The 20,582-nt window shown below is 40.1% G+C and overlaps 3 protein-coding genes across 3 annotated transcripts in view; all 3 read left to right on the top strand.

Annotated features, from left to right (window-relative positions):
* LOC147334098 (butyrophilin subfamily 2 member A2-like) overlaps positions 1–20,582 on the top strand; it is a 95,115-nt gene that overhangs the window by 573 nt on the left and 73,960 nt on the right. Inside the window, exon 2 of the mRNA XM_086285873.1 lies at positions 1,262–1,597. Coding sequence (XP_086141999.1) covers positions 1,262–1,597 — 336 coding nt within the window. The remainder of the gene's footprint in view (positions 1–1,261; positions 1,598–20,582) is intronic.
* Positions 3,639–8,588, top strand: LOC147334105 (coxsackievirus and adenovirus receptor homolog). Its single transcript, XM_086286799.1, has 3 exons — positions 3,639–3,970; positions 6,529–6,867; positions 7,690–8,588. The coding sequence occupies exons 1-3, from the start codon at positions 3,916–3,918 to the stop codon at positions 7,785–7,787; spliced, it is 492 nt and encodes a 163-aa protein (XP_086142925.1). The 5' UTR covers positions 3,639–3,915; the 3' UTR covers positions 7,788–8,588.
* Positions 12,824–19,691, top strand: LOC147334104 (low affinity immunoglobulin gamma Fc region receptor III-like). The gene is made up of 7 exons (XM_086287741.1): positions 12,824–12,854; positions 13,822–13,857; positions 14,051–14,323; positions 14,403–14,648; positions 14,735–14,935; positions 16,408–16,509; positions 19,648–19,691. The coding sequence occupies exons 1-7, from the start codon at positions 12,824–12,826 to the stop codon at positions 19,689–19,691; spliced, it is 933 nt and encodes a 310-aa protein (XP_086143867.1).

Genomic DNA, 20,582 nt, shown 5'->3' with positions numbered 1-20,582 from the left:
ATAAGAGGTCTTCCTGTTCCCTCAGTACGTTAAAGGATCCTCTGATCGTGGAATGTTTCTGTCTGACACTCTCCACAATACTAAGGGGTTGGCAGTCCTTTATAATAAAATTCAGGACTGCCTGGTCCAGAGCAGTCTTCTTAGATGCTTGATTTCAAAATAATAAAACGCATATTAATAAAAGAAATGACGATAAAGCTGTTCAGTGTCAATATAAGCCAACCTGTGTTCATTCTCAGTGTGTTTGTCTCCTCATTTTCATGTTTGGCTCTGTAATGCCTGAACACTGAGGAGGTGCTTTTGTTTGTGTAAGAAATGCAGAACAGATGCAACATTTAACCTGCATCAAATGAAATAAATAATTTACACTTCAAGTCACATTGCTGTTTTCCTGTTCTGATAGATTACACTGAAACAAAGACAAACTATTATATTATATTATTTGCAGTTAAAAGATCAAAGTGATCCCACACAGAAGAAACATTTCTTTTTATTTCAGGGTCCATTTTGTTATAGAGAGATGTTTTTTGGGGTTTTTTATCTTTGCGAGAGTAATTTTGTGGGGGTTTTTGGTGGCGACTCATTCCATTGTTAGATGCGGATGCGGTACCTTTTAAACACAGTTTGGTGCGTTGGCAATGAGCGAGACAGCAGCTGTATCGATCACGTGACTTTTTCTTAAAGCGACTTACGCACCGATACGGGCATCGCTGGGTGAGCTTGATACATGCGTCGGTGCGTCAGTGTTGCTGGACCCATCACTATTAGAAACCAAACTGTTATTTCCTCTGAGATGTAGAGGATTAAAAAGTATCGCCCTGTTTGTTTGTTTGGTTTACAGACGTAGTATAACCCCTATTTCTAATCGTGTAAAAACTGACACAGTCAACATCAAATTTACCAGAAATCTAGCTCAAACTTGAGAGGAAATTACATATGAAAAGAAATAATCTCCACATTATGTGGCACATTCAGTACAGTCCACTCAGCACATCTCGTATTTTTGTTTTTGCTTAACAGAAGCTTTCTGAAGCCAATCTTTTCTTCAACAGACCCTCATCATCAGCATGAGGAATATGTTTTTTTATATTATCCCGTAACTATTATGTTTCTATGTTGTCTAATGTTCTGTGATGAACACAAAAGCAGTGTTTTTGTGTGTATGTGTGTGTGTGGCTTCTCAATCTGATTGACTCCGGTAGAAGTGAACAGTTGTACTTTAACTTTTAACCTCTCTGCTCTGTGTTGTTTCCTCATTCAGACCAGAAAAACATCACAGCTGAGTCTGGACAGGACGTCACTCTGACATGTCGAGCTCCAAACAGCAAGATCGTAGCCATAGAGTGGAGCAAAGACCTTTGGAACCTCCTTTATTACCAAATTGGTCAGTTTGATCCAGACAACCAGAATCCAGCTTATAAGAACCGGGTGGATCTGAAAGACAGACAGATGAAGGATGGAGACGTGTCTTTGAATCTGAAGAATGTGACAATTAATGATACTGGAACATACAGATGTTATGTTGCATGGGGAGAATCAAACCAAGAGGCCTGGTTGAACCTCATCTGCACCATAAACCTCAGTGTTGATCCTCCAGGTGAGTGAGTAGAGTTGAGTGTGTGTGTGATCAGAGGTGAAGCTGCTTCCTGGTTGTTGATGTTTGTTTCTAAAGATGTTGTTGATGAGACTTTGTAGAAAGCAGCTGGTCTGAGTGATGTGATCAGAGTGCAGTAGATAATGTCTGACAGCAGTTTGAAGAGGAAATGGATTCTGTTCTGTTCTTCACTCATCACCTACCTGACAGCTGACACCTCACACCTGTTTCTCAGCTGCAGGTCAGACAAGAGGAGACACAGAGGATGGAGGGAATTAGAGGACATAATGGACTGTTTGCAAGTCTGTCTGTTTGTTGTTTTGGTGACCTGCAGGAAACATAAAGAACAATCAGATCAGAATTCAAACCAGCCTCTTGTGATTCATCTGTAAGTCAAGTACAAATAAGGCAGAGAGTTAAGTTCTGAATAACAATAGTTACTACAGTGTTTTTATTACAGCAGCATCAGATGTTTTCTCTATGAAATGTTATGTAAGGTTTGTTGCTTTAACATTTATAAAGCTGCTCAGATACTGTTCATTTATTTTCTTTAGCTTTTCAATGAACTTCATTTTCTAACTGTTAATAAAGTTTTACTTGTATTAATATCTAATGTTTACTAATGTTTACTAATTCTGTCTTTTTTTTAATGTAATTTCTTTAATCTGATGTTTTCTGACATGTTGAACCAGTGACTGTGTTCAACACCACCCATTCGATATGTGAGCATTTTCAGGCTCATTTCCAGTGAGTTTAGGCTCAGGTGAAGAATAAAGATGCCTGACATGATGACCTCCGGCTCAGACCCTTATGTTGTGCTTGTGGCTTCATTAAGCGATGACCTCCAACACTCGATGATGTAGAAGTTTCTAGTTTGGCGTGACGCTCAGCACCTTTAAGTCCAGTATTCTTGACTCTGACAGAGTGACACCCACGCTTCACAAGACATTTCCACCACGTAGAGTTCAGCTGATCCAAGCTTAAATAGAATAGAATAATCCTTTAATTCTCCAACAAGGGGAAATTTGGTTGTAACAGCAGCCAGAAAGACACATATACTAGGCGTCACCGTCACTAACAGAATTAGTCATGTCATCATTCTTTCAGAAAGTAACTGAGCAGGGGCGGTTCTACAGGGGTGGTGTGTGCCACCCTAAAGTAATAGCTTGTCACCCTGTTTTGCATGTAACAGTGTTATTTATTAAAATAAGATAGCATTAATACTTTGAGCCTAGCTACAGTTAACACTGAATATAAATTATAATAATATAATTATCAAATACAAAACATGTCAAACATTTGTGCTGATTTTGTTTTAAAGATATTAATAAAAGTTTAAAGGTCAAAGGTCAACCATTAGTGTTAGTGATAACTGTTTTACATCAGTTTGTTTGACTGGGGGTGGGGGGGGGGGAGTTTTACACCTGTGCTCCTCTGTCTTGTGGTGGAAAAACTGTTTTTTACACCGGCAAAAATAATTTGTGTGGCATCTTAGAAATAAATGATTCTTTTGGAACTTTTAGAACTCTTATATTCTTAACAAATAATTCTAAAAGATTCTTCACACAAGAGAACGTCCTCATTTTTTGTAGTTTAGGGTTCAGTATTTATTTAGTTTTTTCTACTTTATTTGTTTATTGTAATGCAATCCTTAAACTACGAGAGTTGCAGACAGCGTTTGTGTTTTTGTAATTTTTTAATAAAGATTTTTTTTTTTTAAAGATACATAAGTCCACTCTAGAAACTGCAACCGCGCATCTCCGCGCATTACTGGGCAAGTCTACAAGGACATGGTCAAGATCATCCAACAAGAATTATCCTAACCTAACCTAATCTAATCCTGCTGGGAAAAAGAGAATTTGAGCTTTAGGTGGACAGTGGGACACAAAGTAGCTGAACTTAATCTGGACAAGATCAACATGAGTCAAACAGTAGGATTACCTACCTACATACCACCATGGATACTTCCTGATGCAGTCGTGGATTTCACACTATTGAACAAACAAAGAAGGATATGGGTTTTATCTCACATACACGTGCAGCAGAGGACAGGAAACAATAGAACATGTTTTATTGCATTGTCAACAATATGATGCTGAAAGAAGTCAGTTGATCAAAAAGCTTGGAAGTGAAAGTTATCAGGACATATTTTGGTTTTTAATGTGGACTCATTTGTTTGTGAGGAATTTTTATTTTTTTTGGCCATTTCGTTCCACACTCCACACCAGTGGGTGGCGGTAATGCTTTTATTTTAATTTTGCTGTTTGACAACCGCCAATAAGCGGGAGCTTATTGTCAGAGAGCGGGCATTTGAATATGCTATGGCTCATGCTGCGGTTTACGTCTGCGTTTGTCTTCTGCTGTCTGCAGCTTCAGGTATCACAGAGTGTTTTCACACAAGCGGCGTTTACTGCGTTTAAATTGAACTTCGCTTCATTTACCTCCACGATTGGGTCGCTTGTGCAGATCGCACTCAGGTGCAGGTTTTAGCTGAATAACTTTCCGTGAATGAAGAATGAATGAAGGGTCCGAACACATGGACGCGATAAGCTTTTTCAATTAGTACCTACTCGGATCGACTAGTGTTTTCTTTGCTCCAACCACATACATCCTGATGTCTTCTGAAAACTGCAGTAGCATAGGCACACTTAAAATTTCTTAAGAAATGTTCACTGTCTAGTTTTCCTTTACAACCCAGTGTGCATGCTTGTCAACATTTAGCATAGACGGTGCGATCTTTGGCTCATTTTGAGCCGATTTTTCAGTCGTGCGACCGGTGATCGGCCCTAGTTTCGTGTCGTGCATCGTGTAGTATACGTGGCGTAACGAGAAGCGATTAATACCTCACGACCAGCTCCCGATCAGTAATCGCTTGGTCATAAAAAAATCAAACCTGTTTGAAATCTTGTCTGCCGTGATGTCACCGCAGCGTCTCACACTGCGCACGCGCAAACCCAGAAATGAAAGTGAACAGACGGAGCAGCACGTGCAGTGCAGCGTGTGATCTGGACACAAGCGATGGAGGCACAACTTGTAGAACTTTGGAAAGCTCATCCGAGCCTTTTCGATGTGGCCTCACAAAATTATCACGACCACAGCAACCGTGAAAATAGTTGGATGTACACTGCTGCTCAATCACAGCTGCCTGGTCAATGTTTTTCATTAGCAATTTAGCAAAGTTGATGGTGGTGGTGTGTCTGTGTGAGTGAGAGACAGAGAGAGAAAGGGAGGGTTATAGTCTGTTATAACTTTGATTTTATGGAGGCACAGTGTGAGCACTCAGGTCGCATCAGAGCATCGGGTCGTATAGTGTGAGACTTGCATCGTGACCTATGAACTTCTAACCCCTGCGATGCAATCGTACAGTTTGAGCAGGAGCTGAATAACGTGACTGAAAAAATCGCAGTGTCTGCTCAGCATAAGACACTAAATGTGGAGGCAGGAATAGACCTGCTGCTTGGTCTGTGGCCTTTCGTCAGACTCCGCTATCACAGTGTTGTTTTTTGTAGCCATTTACTCCTTGGCGGGTTCCAAATTTGCGGTTTCGACTTTCCTGTACGACACTCATCAAGTTCCTCTACTGACCAGCCAAACGCTGGCAGACGTCAGATTTTAAATTTGTCTTTAAACGTTAGCTTTGTCTCCCTTCCTGACATATTTAAGGTGGTATTAGCACAGTTACGACACTGTTACACGAGAACATTAACAGGTTTGAGGGGCTATTAAAACGCATAACCAGAGTAAATGAACTACAGGTGTGAACGCACCTGAAGAAGACAAGAATCGCAGCAATTTAGTAATATTATCCATATATTCATTTATTTATTATCCATATTCATTTATTTATTATCCATATATTCATTTATTTATTATCCATATATTCATTTTCATTGATTCGGTATGAACACGTTCTGAGAATAAAGAGGAAAAAACAGTTGTATCGTTTGGAAAGTAAACACATTTAATGCCGTGTAGCGCACAGTGTGGATGATTGTTCTTCTTTTAGTTTTTAATTAAATTAATAACCATAGCCTACTGCTTCCATTTCTGAAGTTTAAGATTTTCTTCAAATAAAAAAATCTTTAGAACATACAAATTTAATTCAATTCAATTTTATGTATATAGTGCAAAATCACAACAATAGTCAACTCAAATTGCTTTATATTGTAAGCTCAAGACCACACATTAATACAGCGAAACCTCAACAATTATATAACCCCTATGAGCAAGGACTATGGCAACAGTAGGAAGCAAAAACTCCCTTTTAGTAGGAACTAACCTCCAGCTGAACCAGGGTCAGGGAGGCGGCCATCGTTCGTGACAGGTTGGGGCTGAGAAGAGGAAGATATAGGACCAAGGCACGCTGGAAGAGAGCCAGAGATTAATAATAACAAATAATTAAATGCAGAGAGGTCTATACTGAGTGAAGAGGAAGCACACTAAGATAGGAGTCGGTGTTACCTTACTATAACATTGTTAATAAAGGCTCATTGAATTTTGAATTAAAGTTTAGCAAACAGTTATTTTACCGTTTTATAAATGATGAAATAATCATCTTTAATGAGGTTTTAAAGGTTGTATTAAACTTCATGTAAATTGTTATTTTATGAGTTAAACTACATTAGAAAATACAATGTATCACCTGATCAGAGCTGATAGTTATCTTCTGATAAGATCTGCACAGGTTTTCTGCTATTTGATCAAAGGTTTGTACATTAATATAAATGTGTGTTTGAATAAGATCTCATCAGTGAACATTTCACCACCTGCAGTGTTGCTGTTTACTACCTTCAAACTCAGCATTGTTTATGATCCAGTAAGAGTTATGTTTGTGATATAGACTGATGGTATAGACAGATTTACTGTGTGCTGTAGAGTTAAACAGTTACACTTTGACCTTTAACCTCTCTGCTCTGTGTTGTTTCCTCCTTCAGGGCAGGAAATCACAGCTGACTCAGGACAGGACGTCACTCTGACATGTCGAGTTCCAAACAACAACATCTTAACGGTAGAGTGGAGCAGAGCTGACCTGGAGCCAAAATATGTTTATGTGCACCGGGATGGGCGTTTTGATCCAGACAACCAGCATCCATCTTTTAAGAACCGGGTGGATCTGCAGGACAGACAGATGAAGGATGGAGATGTGTCTTTGATTCTGAAGAATATGACGATTAATGACACTGGAACATACGAGTGTCGTGTCGTCCAGAAAGGGACAAGCAACAAGAACAGTGATCCTGTCTGCATTGTCACACTGAGTGTTGATCCTCCAGGTGAGTGAGTACAGTTCAATACCTGGCAGCCTGCATGGCTCTGCTCAGTTATACTAACTCACGTGACCACAGGACAGCTAAACACACCACGGGAGAGCAAAGTTCACATGACGTCTGAATTATGCTTTACCGTGAAATCTGTATTGTAACCTGGTATGCAACTCCCAAAAAGAAAAACAAAAGTCCCAGAATTCTGTTGTTTTCTTTTGCTTATGAAACATCAGGACACAGTAATGTAGTAATTAACACCTAATTAACAGGAGCAACGTCCTGAACTTAAGAGAGAAACAAGCTAAAGTATTGATCCAATCGATTCAATACCAATAACCAATGCTGTCTCAACACAATCAACATTTAGATCAATCTGCCCACCACTGGTCAGGTTAATAATTTCTAGTGTGTGTAATGTATACAATGTAGAATAATAATACGTTTATTCATGTCCATTTATTTATTCAGCACCTAATATTCATGACCTGCTCCTACTTAAAGTTTGTGTCATCAAAGTACCCCTACCTGATTACTGTATGACAACCTTCTTAAATTTTAAAGAGTCATGTGATCCATAAAATGCCACGCCCCTTTTTTGTTTTAATGTGAGCATGCTCAGAGCCTGAAGCAGAAAGTCCTTCTTATCAGAGACATTTAACCGTCATCATCATACCTTTTTTTCCAACTGGTGTCTGAAATGTATTTTTTATTCTAATTTAAAGAAAGCCTTTTTTTGTTTTTAAACTAATGCAGAGAAAGCCTGTCTTTGCAGAGCTTTGTTTTGTGCACCTACCTGACAGCTGACACCTCACACCTGTTTCTCACCTGCAGGTCAGCCAAGAGGACTTGGGAAAGATGGATGTGGTGGACTGGCAGCTGGTCTATCAGTTCCTGCTATGCTTCTTGTTGCTGCTGCAGTTGTTTTTTGATCCACAGAGAACATGAAGTGATCACAGCGTCAGGATTCAGCCTCTCAGTGAACTGCAGCATGTTTGAAATGTGAAAAGAAAACATAATCTGAGAATCGACAAATTAATAATCGCAAAAGTTGATTCTGTTCATCTGGACGTAGCGTTTTCAGTGGGAGAAACGTTTGGTCATCCAATCTTATAAACAGTACATTTGCATAATGACTGAAACCACCATGGTTTCAGTCATTATGGGGAAACCTGCAGTCAGCTGAGTGTGTTGACACTACTTCTGAAACAGTTTACATAATTTGTAGTTTTTTCTGCTCATTAAAGAATAAATATAGTCTTCATTTATAATAATAATGGATTGCATTCAAGGCCTCCATATCGCGCCATCGGCCCCTCTGGCCAACACCAGTAGGCGGTGTGTCTTGCCCAAGGACACAACGACCGAAACTGCCCAAGCTAGGGCTTGAACCGGCAACCTTCCAATTACAAGACGAACTGCCAACTGTTGAGCCATGATCGCCCTGGTGACTGAATATACAGTGATGCTGAAAAGCTTCCTGCACCTGTGACCTTTAAGATGGAATGTTTAAGAGACATCATGAATTGATAAAGACACCTTAAAACTCAGTTGCTGCTCATTACCTTTCATGGTGTTCTGTTAATCTGCACTCTGTACTCTGAAAGAAATGATTTATTTTTGTACCAGAAATTAGATTTTTTCTTCATCCAGATGTTTGTTTGTTTTTTCAGTGGGAAGAATGTTTCATTACTCATCTAAGTGACTTGTTTATTCTCAGATCAGTCATTAAAATCTGCATGTTAATGATCATGAAGCGGACCTCCTGGCCAATTATTAGTCAGTGCCAGTTACAGTCATCATATAAATGTACAGCTTGTAAGGTTGTGGGGGTGTACTCTGGGGAGAGTAACTGAGTGTGAAAGGTTAGTGATGTGGTTCCAACTTTATTTTCCTGACTTTCAAGAGGAAACGACAGGCAGGTAAAAATTGTGAGCTGTTTTGATTCGAAAGATTAGATTGCAGAGAGTTGTGCAAAGATTACCAGCGTCTGGGGAAATGAATTGCAGGTGAGCAAAGTGGTGGCTTGATGACAGAAACTATAGAGAAAATTATCATTGGTAAGTAGAAAGCATAAACATGAAGCAATGAGGCCTGGTTACCACCATGAGGTAGCTGACGAACTGGTCTTAAATACAGCCTTGCTGACTGTTGTTGATGGATATTAGGTTAGTAGGGCAAGGTGAGGAAGGAGGGTTCCGTCCAGAAGGCGGACAAAGTTGAACATAGAAAGCCAGTGGAGAAACACCAGACACTCACACAGTTTCATGGTCAACTCGAAAAACAGGACCTTATTCTCTGCCTTGGACCACATGACAATGTCTGGCTTGAGAGTAATTATCAACACCTCTCTCTGGAAGGCCTGTTGTTTCCTGAGGTCTACCAACATCTGCCACTCTTTGAATGGTGTGAAAAGACTCATCCGTTTCAGAGGAGGTTGACTCGTGCTGCAAGGCTTCAAAAATCCTGCTTGCGTATGATTGGATGCTTCTGGCATGCAGTTTGGTATTACCTTACAGCTCTCCAGGATCTCAGTTAGATTTGTCAGCATTTGATCATGGCACCACCTGAAACAGGTCTGGAGTGTGGTGTCCTCCACATGTCTGCCTAGGTGATGTACCTTTTAACTCATTCACTGCCAGCCATTGGCAGTGAATGAGTTAAACCCATTGACTCATTCACTGCCATTGACGGCTATAGACGTCAATGGCAGTGAATGAGTTAATAGTAGAGATGGCACGATACCACTTTTTTATGTCCGATACCGATACCATAAATTTGGATATCTGCCGATACCGATATGAATCCGATATAGTGTTTTTTAATCAACAAAACTGTTTTTTAAATATCTTGCTGCATTTTGTATAAGTTCATACTCAAGTTTAAAACAACAACTACACTAAAGCTATTCTGTTATACCTGTATGCAAAAAAAATATTTCATAGTTCAGCAATACTGATCAATCTAATAAACTTAGACCTACACCATCCTCCCTATTCTGGTATTTTAAAGAGTACTTAGCATAAATATTAAGCAACCTAACTAATAGGGTTCCAACTCCCAGCAACAACAAAAATAAATAAATAAAAAATAGGGAACCACCCCTCACGCTCCACCTCATGATGCTTAATCGACGTAATCAACCTTAATTTGATGCAGTGTGAAAAAAAATGCACAGAAATCAATTATTTTTCAAGAAATATTAAATAGATTCAACATCTTTCTTCAACAAAATTGCAGACTGCACAGATGGTACCTTCCCAAAGTAAAAAGTACTATAGCTTACTAGGGTATATATATTAGACTTAATAGTTACTATATACAGTAATTGACTTCTATTCATTTTACATCAAATTAAAACTTTGGGTGTCAGATAATTATTTATTAAAAGCTAGACATTTTAAATGAGAATAAGAAAGAAAACTATGTCTTTGTGCCCCCTTTTCCCTGTTCATGCCCTATCGGCCCCCCTGGCTAAACTTTGCTAGATCCGCCCCTGCACAGTTACCAGCGTCAGCTACGTAGAAAAAGATCCTGGAGTAGAAAGTAAGATTAAATACATTCTAACAACAGCTGATCAAGCTTAAACGTGCTGCTGTTGTTCAGCCGCTGGTTTCCTCTTTCTGGTGCAAAGTCGGCCAAAAACAAACAACAGAGAGACGGACTCCCGACAGAAAAGCCGATCAGCTGATCATTAAGCAGTTTCATGATTGAAGTAGCAGCAGGAGAGGCAGTCGCTCCATATATCGCTTGTTAAGCTTAACGCAGGAATGCTTTACAAACATTCAGAGATGGACTTACACACTTGCTTTACTTCTCTCGGGGATAACTTTGTCGGAGATGAAATGCGGGTTGCTAGCGAAGCTCCAAATGCTATCCAGACCACCGACAGGTCCCGCATGCCACAGCCGCTCTATCACGTGATGCATACTGCTCCGACGTGCTAACGTTCTGAGGTGAGTTACGGCGTGTTGCAAGTTTTGTGAGGTGCTTTCGTGATATTTAATGGATCGGATTACATTTTTTATTTTTCTCCGATATCCGATCCAGTAATTTAGGTCAGTATCGGACCGATACCGATACGTAATATCGGATCGGTCCATCTCTAGTTAATAGTATCATCCCATCTTGTCCAGGCTCCTGGGTTGCCCTGAGATATAACCTTTATCATGGAAGCAGTCCAGGTCCCGTCTGGTTATCCCATCCACCACCATAGCCTACTGCTTTCTCGTGGTGGTTTTAGACCAGAACGTTGGTCCTAAGCCCAGGGCAGTGGTTGTGACTGGTTTAAATGGCCCTAACAAGTCTTCATGCCGTAGATCGGAAATGGCATGACCTAACTCTTCCTGTGGCTTCCATTTATGACCTGTACAAATGGGAACTTTGGCACTCCCGATGAGCGGGTCTCCTGAATTCTTCAGTTCCAGCACCAGGTGGGCCTTTTCCTGCCTGTACCCTAAAGTGATGGATTTAAGAAGGAGCTGCAACAGCTTGGGGGCGATCGTGGCTCAAGAGTTGGGAGTTCGCCTTGTAATCAGAAGGTTGCCGGTTTGACCCCAGCTTGGACAGTCTCGGTCGTTGTGTCCTTGGGCAAGACACTTCTCCTACTGGTGGTGGTCAGAGGGTCCGGTGGCGCCAGTGTCCGGCAGCCTCGCCTCTGTCAGTGCGCCCCAGGGCAGCTGTGGCTACAATGTAGCTTGCCATCACAAGTGTGTGAAAAGGTGTGTGAATGGGTGGATGACTGGATGTGTAAAGCTCTTTGGGCTAGCCCCCTGGCAAGTTGCTGTTTGGCTAGTCAGCCTGGGGAGACCAAAAGATACACAGCAACAGGAACATCAAAACAGCTAAGGGGACGATACACAGACATAACAAAAAATCATACAGATAGAACAGAATACGACACATAAACAAGGGAGCTTGGACGAAACTTTAAACAAAACCTAACTAAGACATACTAATAATAATACACTTGAACTTAACATTACAAGGAATCAAAAAATACAAAATGCAGACCCAGCCCCCTGACATTCACAAAAACCCGAGGCGACTGTGAAATGCAGCAACAAACAAGAAACCTCGCCTACCACGGACCAAACTCCTTCACTTGAGCGAAATTATTGTTGCCACCTCATGCACCACCTCATGCACCACCTTATGCATGCACTTTCTTTTGAAGACAAGAGACCACTGAGCTGTCTAGTGGCACTGGTTTTAGAGATATGCATAATTCAATTCATTTTTATTTATATACACAATATATATATAGTGTGTTGTTAGTTGTCTCAAGTACAACAGTACAAAGAAAACAGAGACTATCCCAACAGCCTTATGACCCCTTATGAGCAAGCAGTTTGGTAACAGTGGAAAAGAAAAACTCCCTTTTGACAGGAAGAAACCTCCAGCAGAATCAGGTTCAGGGAGGGGCAGCCTGATTGGTTGGGGTGATGTGGGGAAGATTAAAAAAAACATGGTGTGGAAGAGAGTAAGAGATAAATAGTAAATGATGATTAAATAAAGAGGTGAATAAACATGAAAGAAGGAGAAAAACAGACTAAGTCTGTTGCAGTAACTAAGGAAGAATTCAGAGTCACCTGAACCAACCCTAATGATGGGTTTTATCAAAAGGGGAAGTTTTAAGCCTATTCCTAAAAGTAGGGTGTTTGTCTCCCAGATCTAAACTGGGAGCTGTGCATGAATGTACATGGATTTATGAATGAAGAAGTCTGAAAAAAATATACTGAATTATATTTTCTCTTAATTGATTCTTTACTTTCCACAAAGAAAAGAAGTCAGTCCCACACCAGTGCCCCACAAATAAACCAATAGAGGAAGGTCCACTACATGGAAAGGAAATACTTCTCACCTCTGTGTATGAACCAATAGAAAGCTGGTGCTCAGAGGAAGAGGGCGGGCTTTACTTGGTGTCAGTGACAGAAATGAAAAAAAGCTCAAATGAGTGAGAAGGACGATGAAGGAAACATCTGTGCTGTGTCTGCTCTGTAAGTAGAATCTCTGTGTTTGTTTGAATTCTTGTACTTTGACTGTCTGCTCTCCTGATAGCTGATGATGGAGGAGAAGACATGAAAAACAAATCAGGCTGAATTCAAGTTCAAACACCACGAGGACCAACTGCAGGTCTGAACTGACTCTTTATCTTTGCTCAGGAGTCGAGGAAACACAGCAGGCAGTGAAAAGATCAAATCATTCACTCGTTATATTAACACAGCTGCACAGTGGACACATGACTTTGCTGGGTTATCTAAATGTAGTGGAGAGTTTGTATATAATCACATTGTAATTTTTGCTCATAATTATAATGATCACTTTAATAGCTGTTTTTTTATATAAAAAGCATGATGAGTTCAAACTATGGATACATTTATGTCACTAACAAATATAAAATAAAAGCTTGAATGCTATTAAATGATAATAAAAAGGAAAGGTTACTAAATTATATCTAACAGTACAGGTGTCACAGAGATGTAGTGGTTAGCATCCGTGGAGGTTTCCTCTCACAGTTCAAAGACATGTTTGGTTAACTGGTGATTGTAAACTGACTGTAGGTGTGAATGTTAGTCTTTTGTTGTCCAAACTTGTTGAAATAAGAAGAGAAAATGCTCTCAATTATGGAGACAGTCAAATGGTTCATTTATGTTTGATGTGTGCTTTACATTTGTGTGGCTGTTAATAAAGTTAGTGCGCTCTAGGGGGTTCATCAAAAATGGCCGAAGGCTGATGTGTGTTTATTCCTCCCTAAATGTCGTTGGTGAAGTTTGCCATGCACGTTAGATTTTCCTGCGCATTTTCATACCTCTGCCAACAAAACTGTACTTAAAAGATGTTGCTGACATCTAATAGAAAATGAGCAGATATATCAGAGAGATGTGTTTGTGTGTTTGTCAGCTGTTTGTGTGGAGTTGTTCTTTATGTTCACCTCAAATCAACCTGAGTGTTGTTTCTCTTTAGTTCTGATCTCACTGCTGAGCTGCACAACAAACCAAGGTCAGTAACCTTCTTCTGTCACAGTTTAAACCTGAGAAATGCTCAATGATATGACCTGATTGGGTTCATGTTTCACAATGGATCGCAGATATAGAAGTGGGAAATGAAAAATTAAGCAATGCACCATGTTAACAGCTATGTCAGATCTGACAAAAGTAAAGAGATCATCAGTTTTTCATTTTAACCCTCACAGCTCGTCTGACTGTGAGTCCCAGCAGCTCTCAGATCTTTGAAGGAGACTTTGTGTCTCTGAGCTGTGAGGAGGACGACAGCTCTGCTGGATGGACTCTGAGGAGAAACACAAGCACACGACAGAGGACTCAGTGTGGAGTTGAGTGGGGAACAACAGTTGGTTCAGCGAATTGTTCTTGCAACATCACCAATACCTACATATCAGACAGTGGAGTTTACTGGTGTGAGTCCAGAGAGGGTCCCATCAGTAACATGGTTAACCTGACAGTCACTGGTAAGCTGAGTGTGTGGAGTTAGTGTTGATGAAGCTGTGTGTAAATGGATGAAATGCTGTAGTTTGTCTCTGTGTTGAGGTGGATCAGTGATCCTGCAGAGTCCTGTCCTCCCTGTGATGGAGGGAGATGACGTCACTCTGCTCTGTAAAACAAAGACCACTCCCTCCAACCTCCCAGCTGCTTTCTATAAAGATGGCTCCCTCATCAGGAAGCAGCCTACAGGTCACATGACCATCCAGCATGTTTCCAGGTCTGATGAAGGCCTCTACAAGTGTGACATCAGCGGTCATGGAGAGTCTCCATCCAGCTGGATCACTGTCACAGGTGACACACTCACCTGTCTGTGTTTCTGCAGCTTTCAACATTCACAATGTGACGACAACTTAATGACTGTGTTTGCTTTATTTTAGGGGAACACACCACCACACCTCCACCTACATCCACCTCTCCTCTTGGTTCCACCTCCATCACTCTTCCTCCATCGCCTTCTCCTCCTGTTCTCTCTGTGTTGTCATCCGTTGGATCAGTGTGTGTTGTGGTTCTACTGGTATTACTGGTTTTGCTGGTGAGAAGATATGTTCACAGGAAACCTGAAGGTGAGACTCAGACCTGTCAGACTAATCTACACATTAATTATGATTTACATCATGTGTGTGTGTAATTGCAAGGAGATTTTCTGTGGGTGAATCACAGGTACCTGGTAACGTCCAAACAACATCGTAGAATTTCAGTCACCAAATCTAGAGCAGACTTCTTGGACAGTGTGATAGCACAATGAACTAAAGAGAAATCCAAAGTTATTGTGAGATAATAAAATTTAAATGCTTTAAAAATCTCCAGAGCACAGAGTCTGTCTAGAGGTCCAGTTCAGCTACAGCTGCCTGTGTCACCATCAGTGTTAATAGAATTTAAGATGGTGGAATATTTACTGTAGATCGAGTCATTCCTCTCTGTCCCATGGTTACAGTGTCTTTGTGTTCCTTTTTCATGTTTCTTAGGTAATAGTTTCTTATATAATAGTTCACCATGTTTGCATTGGCTAGTACACACGTACAGTAGTTAAGCTCTACTAAATATTGATGGAACAACTAAAAATGCACTCCTGAAGAGCTTTGGGGCCAGGGACTACTTCACAAGTCTACCACTAGAATGACCTGTAGTGCTGGTGCCCATCTAAAAATGAGAGTCTCTAAGTGGCGTGGGAAAAACTAGAAAACAATAAGCATGTAGACATCAAAATCAGGAGTCTGTCTTTAAAGTTTAACTCTGTGCTTACTGAGTCTACACTATGCTTGAATGTCTGTTTGTGGTCTGTGGTTAATTTTACAGCTCTGCAGTCGTATAGTTTCCTGTTTGTCTTTTTAAAAAGTCACCTGTAGGTGTTGCTCCACAGAGCTCTTAGTATTAAAACAATATAAGAGAAACTGTAATTACTAATAATTTTTCTAACTGAAATTTGGTCACTGAACTAAACTATTAAACTTTCTCTTTTAACTTTGCATTAAATTCATTATATGGCTTCTTTAGAAACGTTTATAATTACTTGTATTCCATTAGTTGGGGCGACCGTGGCTCAGGGGTTGGGAATCGCATCTGTAACCGGAAGGTCACCGGTTCGATCCCTGGGCTCTCTGTCCTGGTCGTTGTGTCCTTGGGCAAGACACTTTACCCTACCGCCTACTGGTGATGGCCAGAGGGGCCGATGGCGCAATATGGCAGCCTTGCTTCTGTCAGTCTGCCCCAGGGCAGCTGTGGCTACAACTGTAGCTGCCTCCACCAGTGTGTGAATGAATAGTGACATTGTAAAGTGCTTTGGGTGCCTTGATTACTATTATTAGTCCCCTTCTGAATCTATATTTTATGTTTGTTATTTTCTAGTTTTGTGACTTTCTAAAATGTTGACTAAATGCAGTCCCCTGATGATAATCAATCATGTTTTCAGTGTAAACTTTATTCATCTAGACACTAAATGTAAATTAAAATTAAAATCAATGATCCACATGCTTTTGGTTTGAAGAGTTCTACAGTAGCAGAAGTGTACGACCAGTTGCAATTACAACTTTTGTGTGTGCTTTGTGTACAGGGAGGGTTTCAATTGCAGTGGATTCAACGGTGAGAACAGAAGATGTCAGTTATGAAGAAATCATCATCGTCAAAGAAACTGAAAAAAAGTCAAAGATGAGAGGTACAGCTGCTCTTTCTCGCCATCACGGTTCTTCACAGCTTTAACACAGGGTTTAGTTCAGGCTACACGCTAACATTAGAATGCTAACACGCTGTGATAGGCTCAAAAATAATCTTTTAAAGAAAAACATGGCTGAGTGTTTGATCGTTTCTATCAGAGGCAGCGGAAGTGTATTACTTGAAATTAAAGGACACAGCGATATTGAGAAATCACATGTTTAGTGTGATTCATAACTTTGCAATTTAAAATCTCAAGTTATAATCTATCAGTTTGTCCACTTTAATAATGGAGGTCAAATATTTAAAACCTCAGTTAAAAACAATCCTGTTGAGTCAGGAAGTATGTAGATTTAAACACAATAAAACAGCCAATCAACATCCGGCAATTCTGTGTTAGCATACTCTCAGGTAAACTCTATAATTTAGCTAAGACCTCTCTCACAGCCTGAAACGTGAGGAATATTGATATATCCGTGACCTACAACGCACACTTCATTTGAATGGATACTTTTGATTTTCCATTGCCAGATGTCAGTGAGGAGTTTCTACTTGTAAACAGCTCATTTAGTAGTTGTGTCTATTTTGCCTTGTGCATACATTTATCAGGCAATTCTTTATGTTTTTCTAACTCTGGTGAAAAAATTATAAAAATGTACTCAAAGGTAAAGAAGTGAATTAATACAATATAGGCCAAATGTATTGAAAGAACAAACCCATATCTGAGCAGTCGCTACAGTCTTACATGCCTCTCTGCAGCTTTCACGCCCATAGTGCACACCGAAACCCCACCTCCACAAACACTGTCCCACACCACCTGAAATTAAGGAATAAAAAAGAGACACAACATATTTCTGTTTTGTTTGGCTCAAATATGACACATTAGCAGTCATCTTTAGGGCCACACGTACACCTTAAATGGGTCAGCCCCCTGATGTGACTTTTGGCAGTGTGATAACTGAGCTACAAATCTAGAGGTACCCCAGATAAGGCTCAGATGGGTGTTCTGTCTGGAGTTGATACACAAACAACTTTCAGGGTGAATAAATATGATATGTACAAAGAGACAGACTAAAGACACCAAGCAGCCTTTTACACAACGCATTAATCTGGCTTCAAGTTGTTCATGTAAAACCACAGCTGCTACTTCCCGTTCCTGTGTAGTTCTAGTCTGAAGCTGATGAAACCCTTCACCACAGAAAGTTCTGGTTTGGCCGTTGACAGTGTTCATGTTGTGAAAATGAGTTGTGCGCTTATGTGAAGTGTGTCAGACGACACTGACAGAAACTGGCTGCTCTGTGGTCACTGCTTTCACACAGACGAGGTCTCTGTACTCACATATTTTTCATCAGAGACTTTAAGAAGTGAAAATAGAAAACAGTGAGAACCTGCCGCTAATTATAAATGTTGTAACTTCCGTATTAACAAAACCCTCTGAAGGGCAAAGGCTATACTAACACTTTAATGTTTTCTGATTTTTTATAACAATATGCTGACATCAGCCTGTTTTTGTAACAACACATTGATTTTTGACCTTTGCATACTAGAGTTGTATAGTTTTTTTTCTTTACCCATATGATTGCAACAGAAATGGTTGAAACCTTTGGCTTCTATTATCTATTATCTATAAAAACTAAAGGAACTTGCAGTTGTTGTATTTAAAGAATAAACAATGTGTTGTGCAGCTCTATTAAGGTCCTTTCATATGATTTATTATTTAATATTTTTTCTTGAAATGTATTTTCAAAGTCAAGACACTAATAATGAAGGTTAAGGTCACATACTTAGCCAACTCACATCCTCATGTTCTCTAAGGCCTGGCATCGTTTTAAAGTTTGAAGAAATCTTCTCCTTTGTGTGAGAAAGAACAGGACGAGCACTGTCAGAACTACAAACGGACCTCCAGCAGGCAACTGGTTTGAATATCTCTGACCAAACAATCAGAAACACACTTTATAAGGGTGAGCCTTGGGCCTGACCTCCTCCAGTTTAGCAATACTGGTTTGGAGGTGTGTCAGTGATGGTCTGGGAAGGCGTATCCATGGGAACACACAGATGTTTACAGGCTAGGCAACAGCACTCTGATTGCCATTATGTATTGGTATTTGGTTGCATTTGTGGGTTTTAGGCCATTGTTATTGTAAATCCTTTCAAGGTGACTCAGGTTGGATGGTGATTATCTGGGGAAAACCATATTTAAATTGTTCCAAGTCTAGGCTCTGGCTAGAATGCCCTATAACATAGAGTTGACCTTTAGCCACCACAGTGTTGTCTTTGCAGCGTGCTTAGGGTCATTCTCATGTTGGAATATTTTCTCTTACTGCACTGTTAGCCAGCAACCAGTTTATCTCAGACTTTAACTAAAATTAATTTGAAACTAAATAAAAAGATAATAAAACCAACTACTAACTATCAATCCTCCTATCCTTTTGAGCTAGAGGCAGGGTACACTCTGGACAGGTCGCCAGTCTGTCTGATTTAGAGCTTTCAATTAACCTATCCCCAACAAGTGCATGTTTTTAAACTTCCACACAGGAAGACCACAGTCGGACGGTGGAATTGAACTTAGAATCTTCCTGCTGTGAGGTAACAGTGCTAAACATCCTGCCACCAACCCTCAAATGCAGTGTGTATTATGGCAATTTAACAAACATAACTTGTTTAAATAAATCTGCTCCTGTTGCTGCTTTATTGGGGCATGGGTGCTTTCTTTTACACAAAACTGTAGCGTTTCACGCAGCAGATCACAACAATTTTATTGATTATCTTAAAAATGGATGGGAAATGGAAAACACTGTGTATCCTTTGTATCATTTCATCAACTACAGCTTACAGTAACTGTGATGTAACAGTTTAACTTTAGGTTTTTGTGTTCATTTTGCAAGGTGTGAAATGTGGTTAAGAGTTGGGCATGCTCAAAGACTGCAGAGTTGGTTTCAAGTCTGAGACAAACATTTCTGTGTGTCATTCAGCCTTAGCTTTACCTTAAAAAAGCTCCGTGATATGTATCTGAGCTGGTTCCCAGTAAAGTCTGAACTGGGACTGTGTCTGATGCAGAGAGGTGGAGATTGGAGGTCTTGATTGAACTACAAAGCTTGTAATCATGTTTCCTGTTGTTTGAACTGTGTGTGTTTGTGTTCAGACTTTAAACCAGAGCCAGACGTCGTCTACTCTTCACTGAAGTAGTCCACCAGTCCAACCATTGACATCCAGCTGCTGGTCTCTAACTGGTCCCCCCAGCACCTCAGACCGGAGGACATCAACAGATTTTTATGTTTTATGTCTTTTGTCTCTATTTAAATATGTATTTTACAGTAAAATCAACAATAAGAAAATAAGTATGTTTATATATTTGCGGTCATCACCATTTCCACTTATATTTATTTTATCTTTTTTGTCTTTTTGTATAAACAAAGTTCTCGATTGTTTTCCTCGTGTGGTTCTGTGAGTTTCACCAAGGTGTCAGATGGAACATTTGAGTTGTTCCTGTCTGATTGTGGTTAACTGCTACACTCCTCTCTTCAGTGGGGAAAACAAACAGAAAACATTACACCACAACCGCAGACTTAAAGCAATAGGAACATCGTTCAGTGGTTTAAAACTGCAGTGGGAATATCTGTAAAGTATCTGTGAGATGTAGATTCTTCTTTAACACTTTGTTTGCTGCTTAAAACACTGGAAAGTTTGGAGTCACTGTGTCTGACCTTGTTCTCAAAAGATTATTTAAGTGTTTTAGTACGGTTGAGTATTGGAACTCAATGATGCCTCTATGGAGACTAACTTTATGTATAGTGAATTAAAAAACAAAAACATCTGAATTTTTGTCACTCAGAAAAAACAAAACTGAAGAAATATCATTGCGAGGCATTTAAAGTCCAACATCTCCCTCTAGTGGCCACATATAAACATGTGTGAGGACGGTGTTAATGTAAAATGTGAATCATAGTGTTCCAGTCAGTCATCAGTGTGTCTCTGCACAGCTGTAATTAAAATGTGTTCAGAGGGCCTCAGTGTCTGAATGGTTCCAGTTCAGCTCCATAACAGCAGCGTCCCTGGTTTGATTCCTGTGTTTCAGCT

This window comes from Aulonocara sp. 'chitande type north' Nkhata Bay, linkage group LG3, assembly GCF_057382095.1.
Source record: "Aulonocara sp. 'chitande type north' Nkhata Bay isolate Kocher_YH1m ecotype deep benthic linkage group LG3, A_spYH_male_GT1.1, whole genome shotgun sequence".
Classification (NCBI taxonomy): Eukaryota; Metazoa; Chordata; class Actinopteri; order Cichliformes; family Cichlidae; genus Aulonocara; species Aulonocara sp. 'chitande type north' Nkhata Bay.
Note: the sequence above shows the minus strand (reverse complement) of the source record. Positions and strands in the feature narration are given on the sequence as shown.

Excerpts from the sequence above, each read along its gene's own strand:
- LOC147334105 (XM_086286799.1), top strand. The coding sequence starts at position 3,916 with ATGGCTCATGCTGCGGTTTACGTCTGCGTTTGTCTTCTGCTGTCTGCA. Across the intron at positions 3,971-6,528 it reads TCTGCTGTCTGCAGCTTCAG|GGCAGGAAATCACAGCTGAC; the intron begins GTATCACAGAGT and ends TTCCTCCTTCAG. Across the intron at positions 6,868-7,689 it reads ACTGAGTGTTGATCCTCCAG|GTCAGCCAAGAGGACTTGGG; the intron begins GTGAGTGAGTAC and ends TCTCACCTGCAG.
- LOC147334104 (XM_086287741.1), top strand. The coding sequence starts at position 12,824 with ATGAAGGAAACATCTGTGCTGTGTCTGCTCT. Across the intron at positions 14,649-14,734 it reads CAGCTGGATCACTGTCACAG|GGGAACACACCACCACACCT; the intron begins GTGACACACTCA and ends GCTTTATTTTAG. Across the intron at positions 14,936-16,407 it reads TGAAGGTGAGACTCAGACCT|GGAGGGTTTCAATTGCAGTG; the intron begins GTCAGACTAATC and ends CTTTGTGTACAG.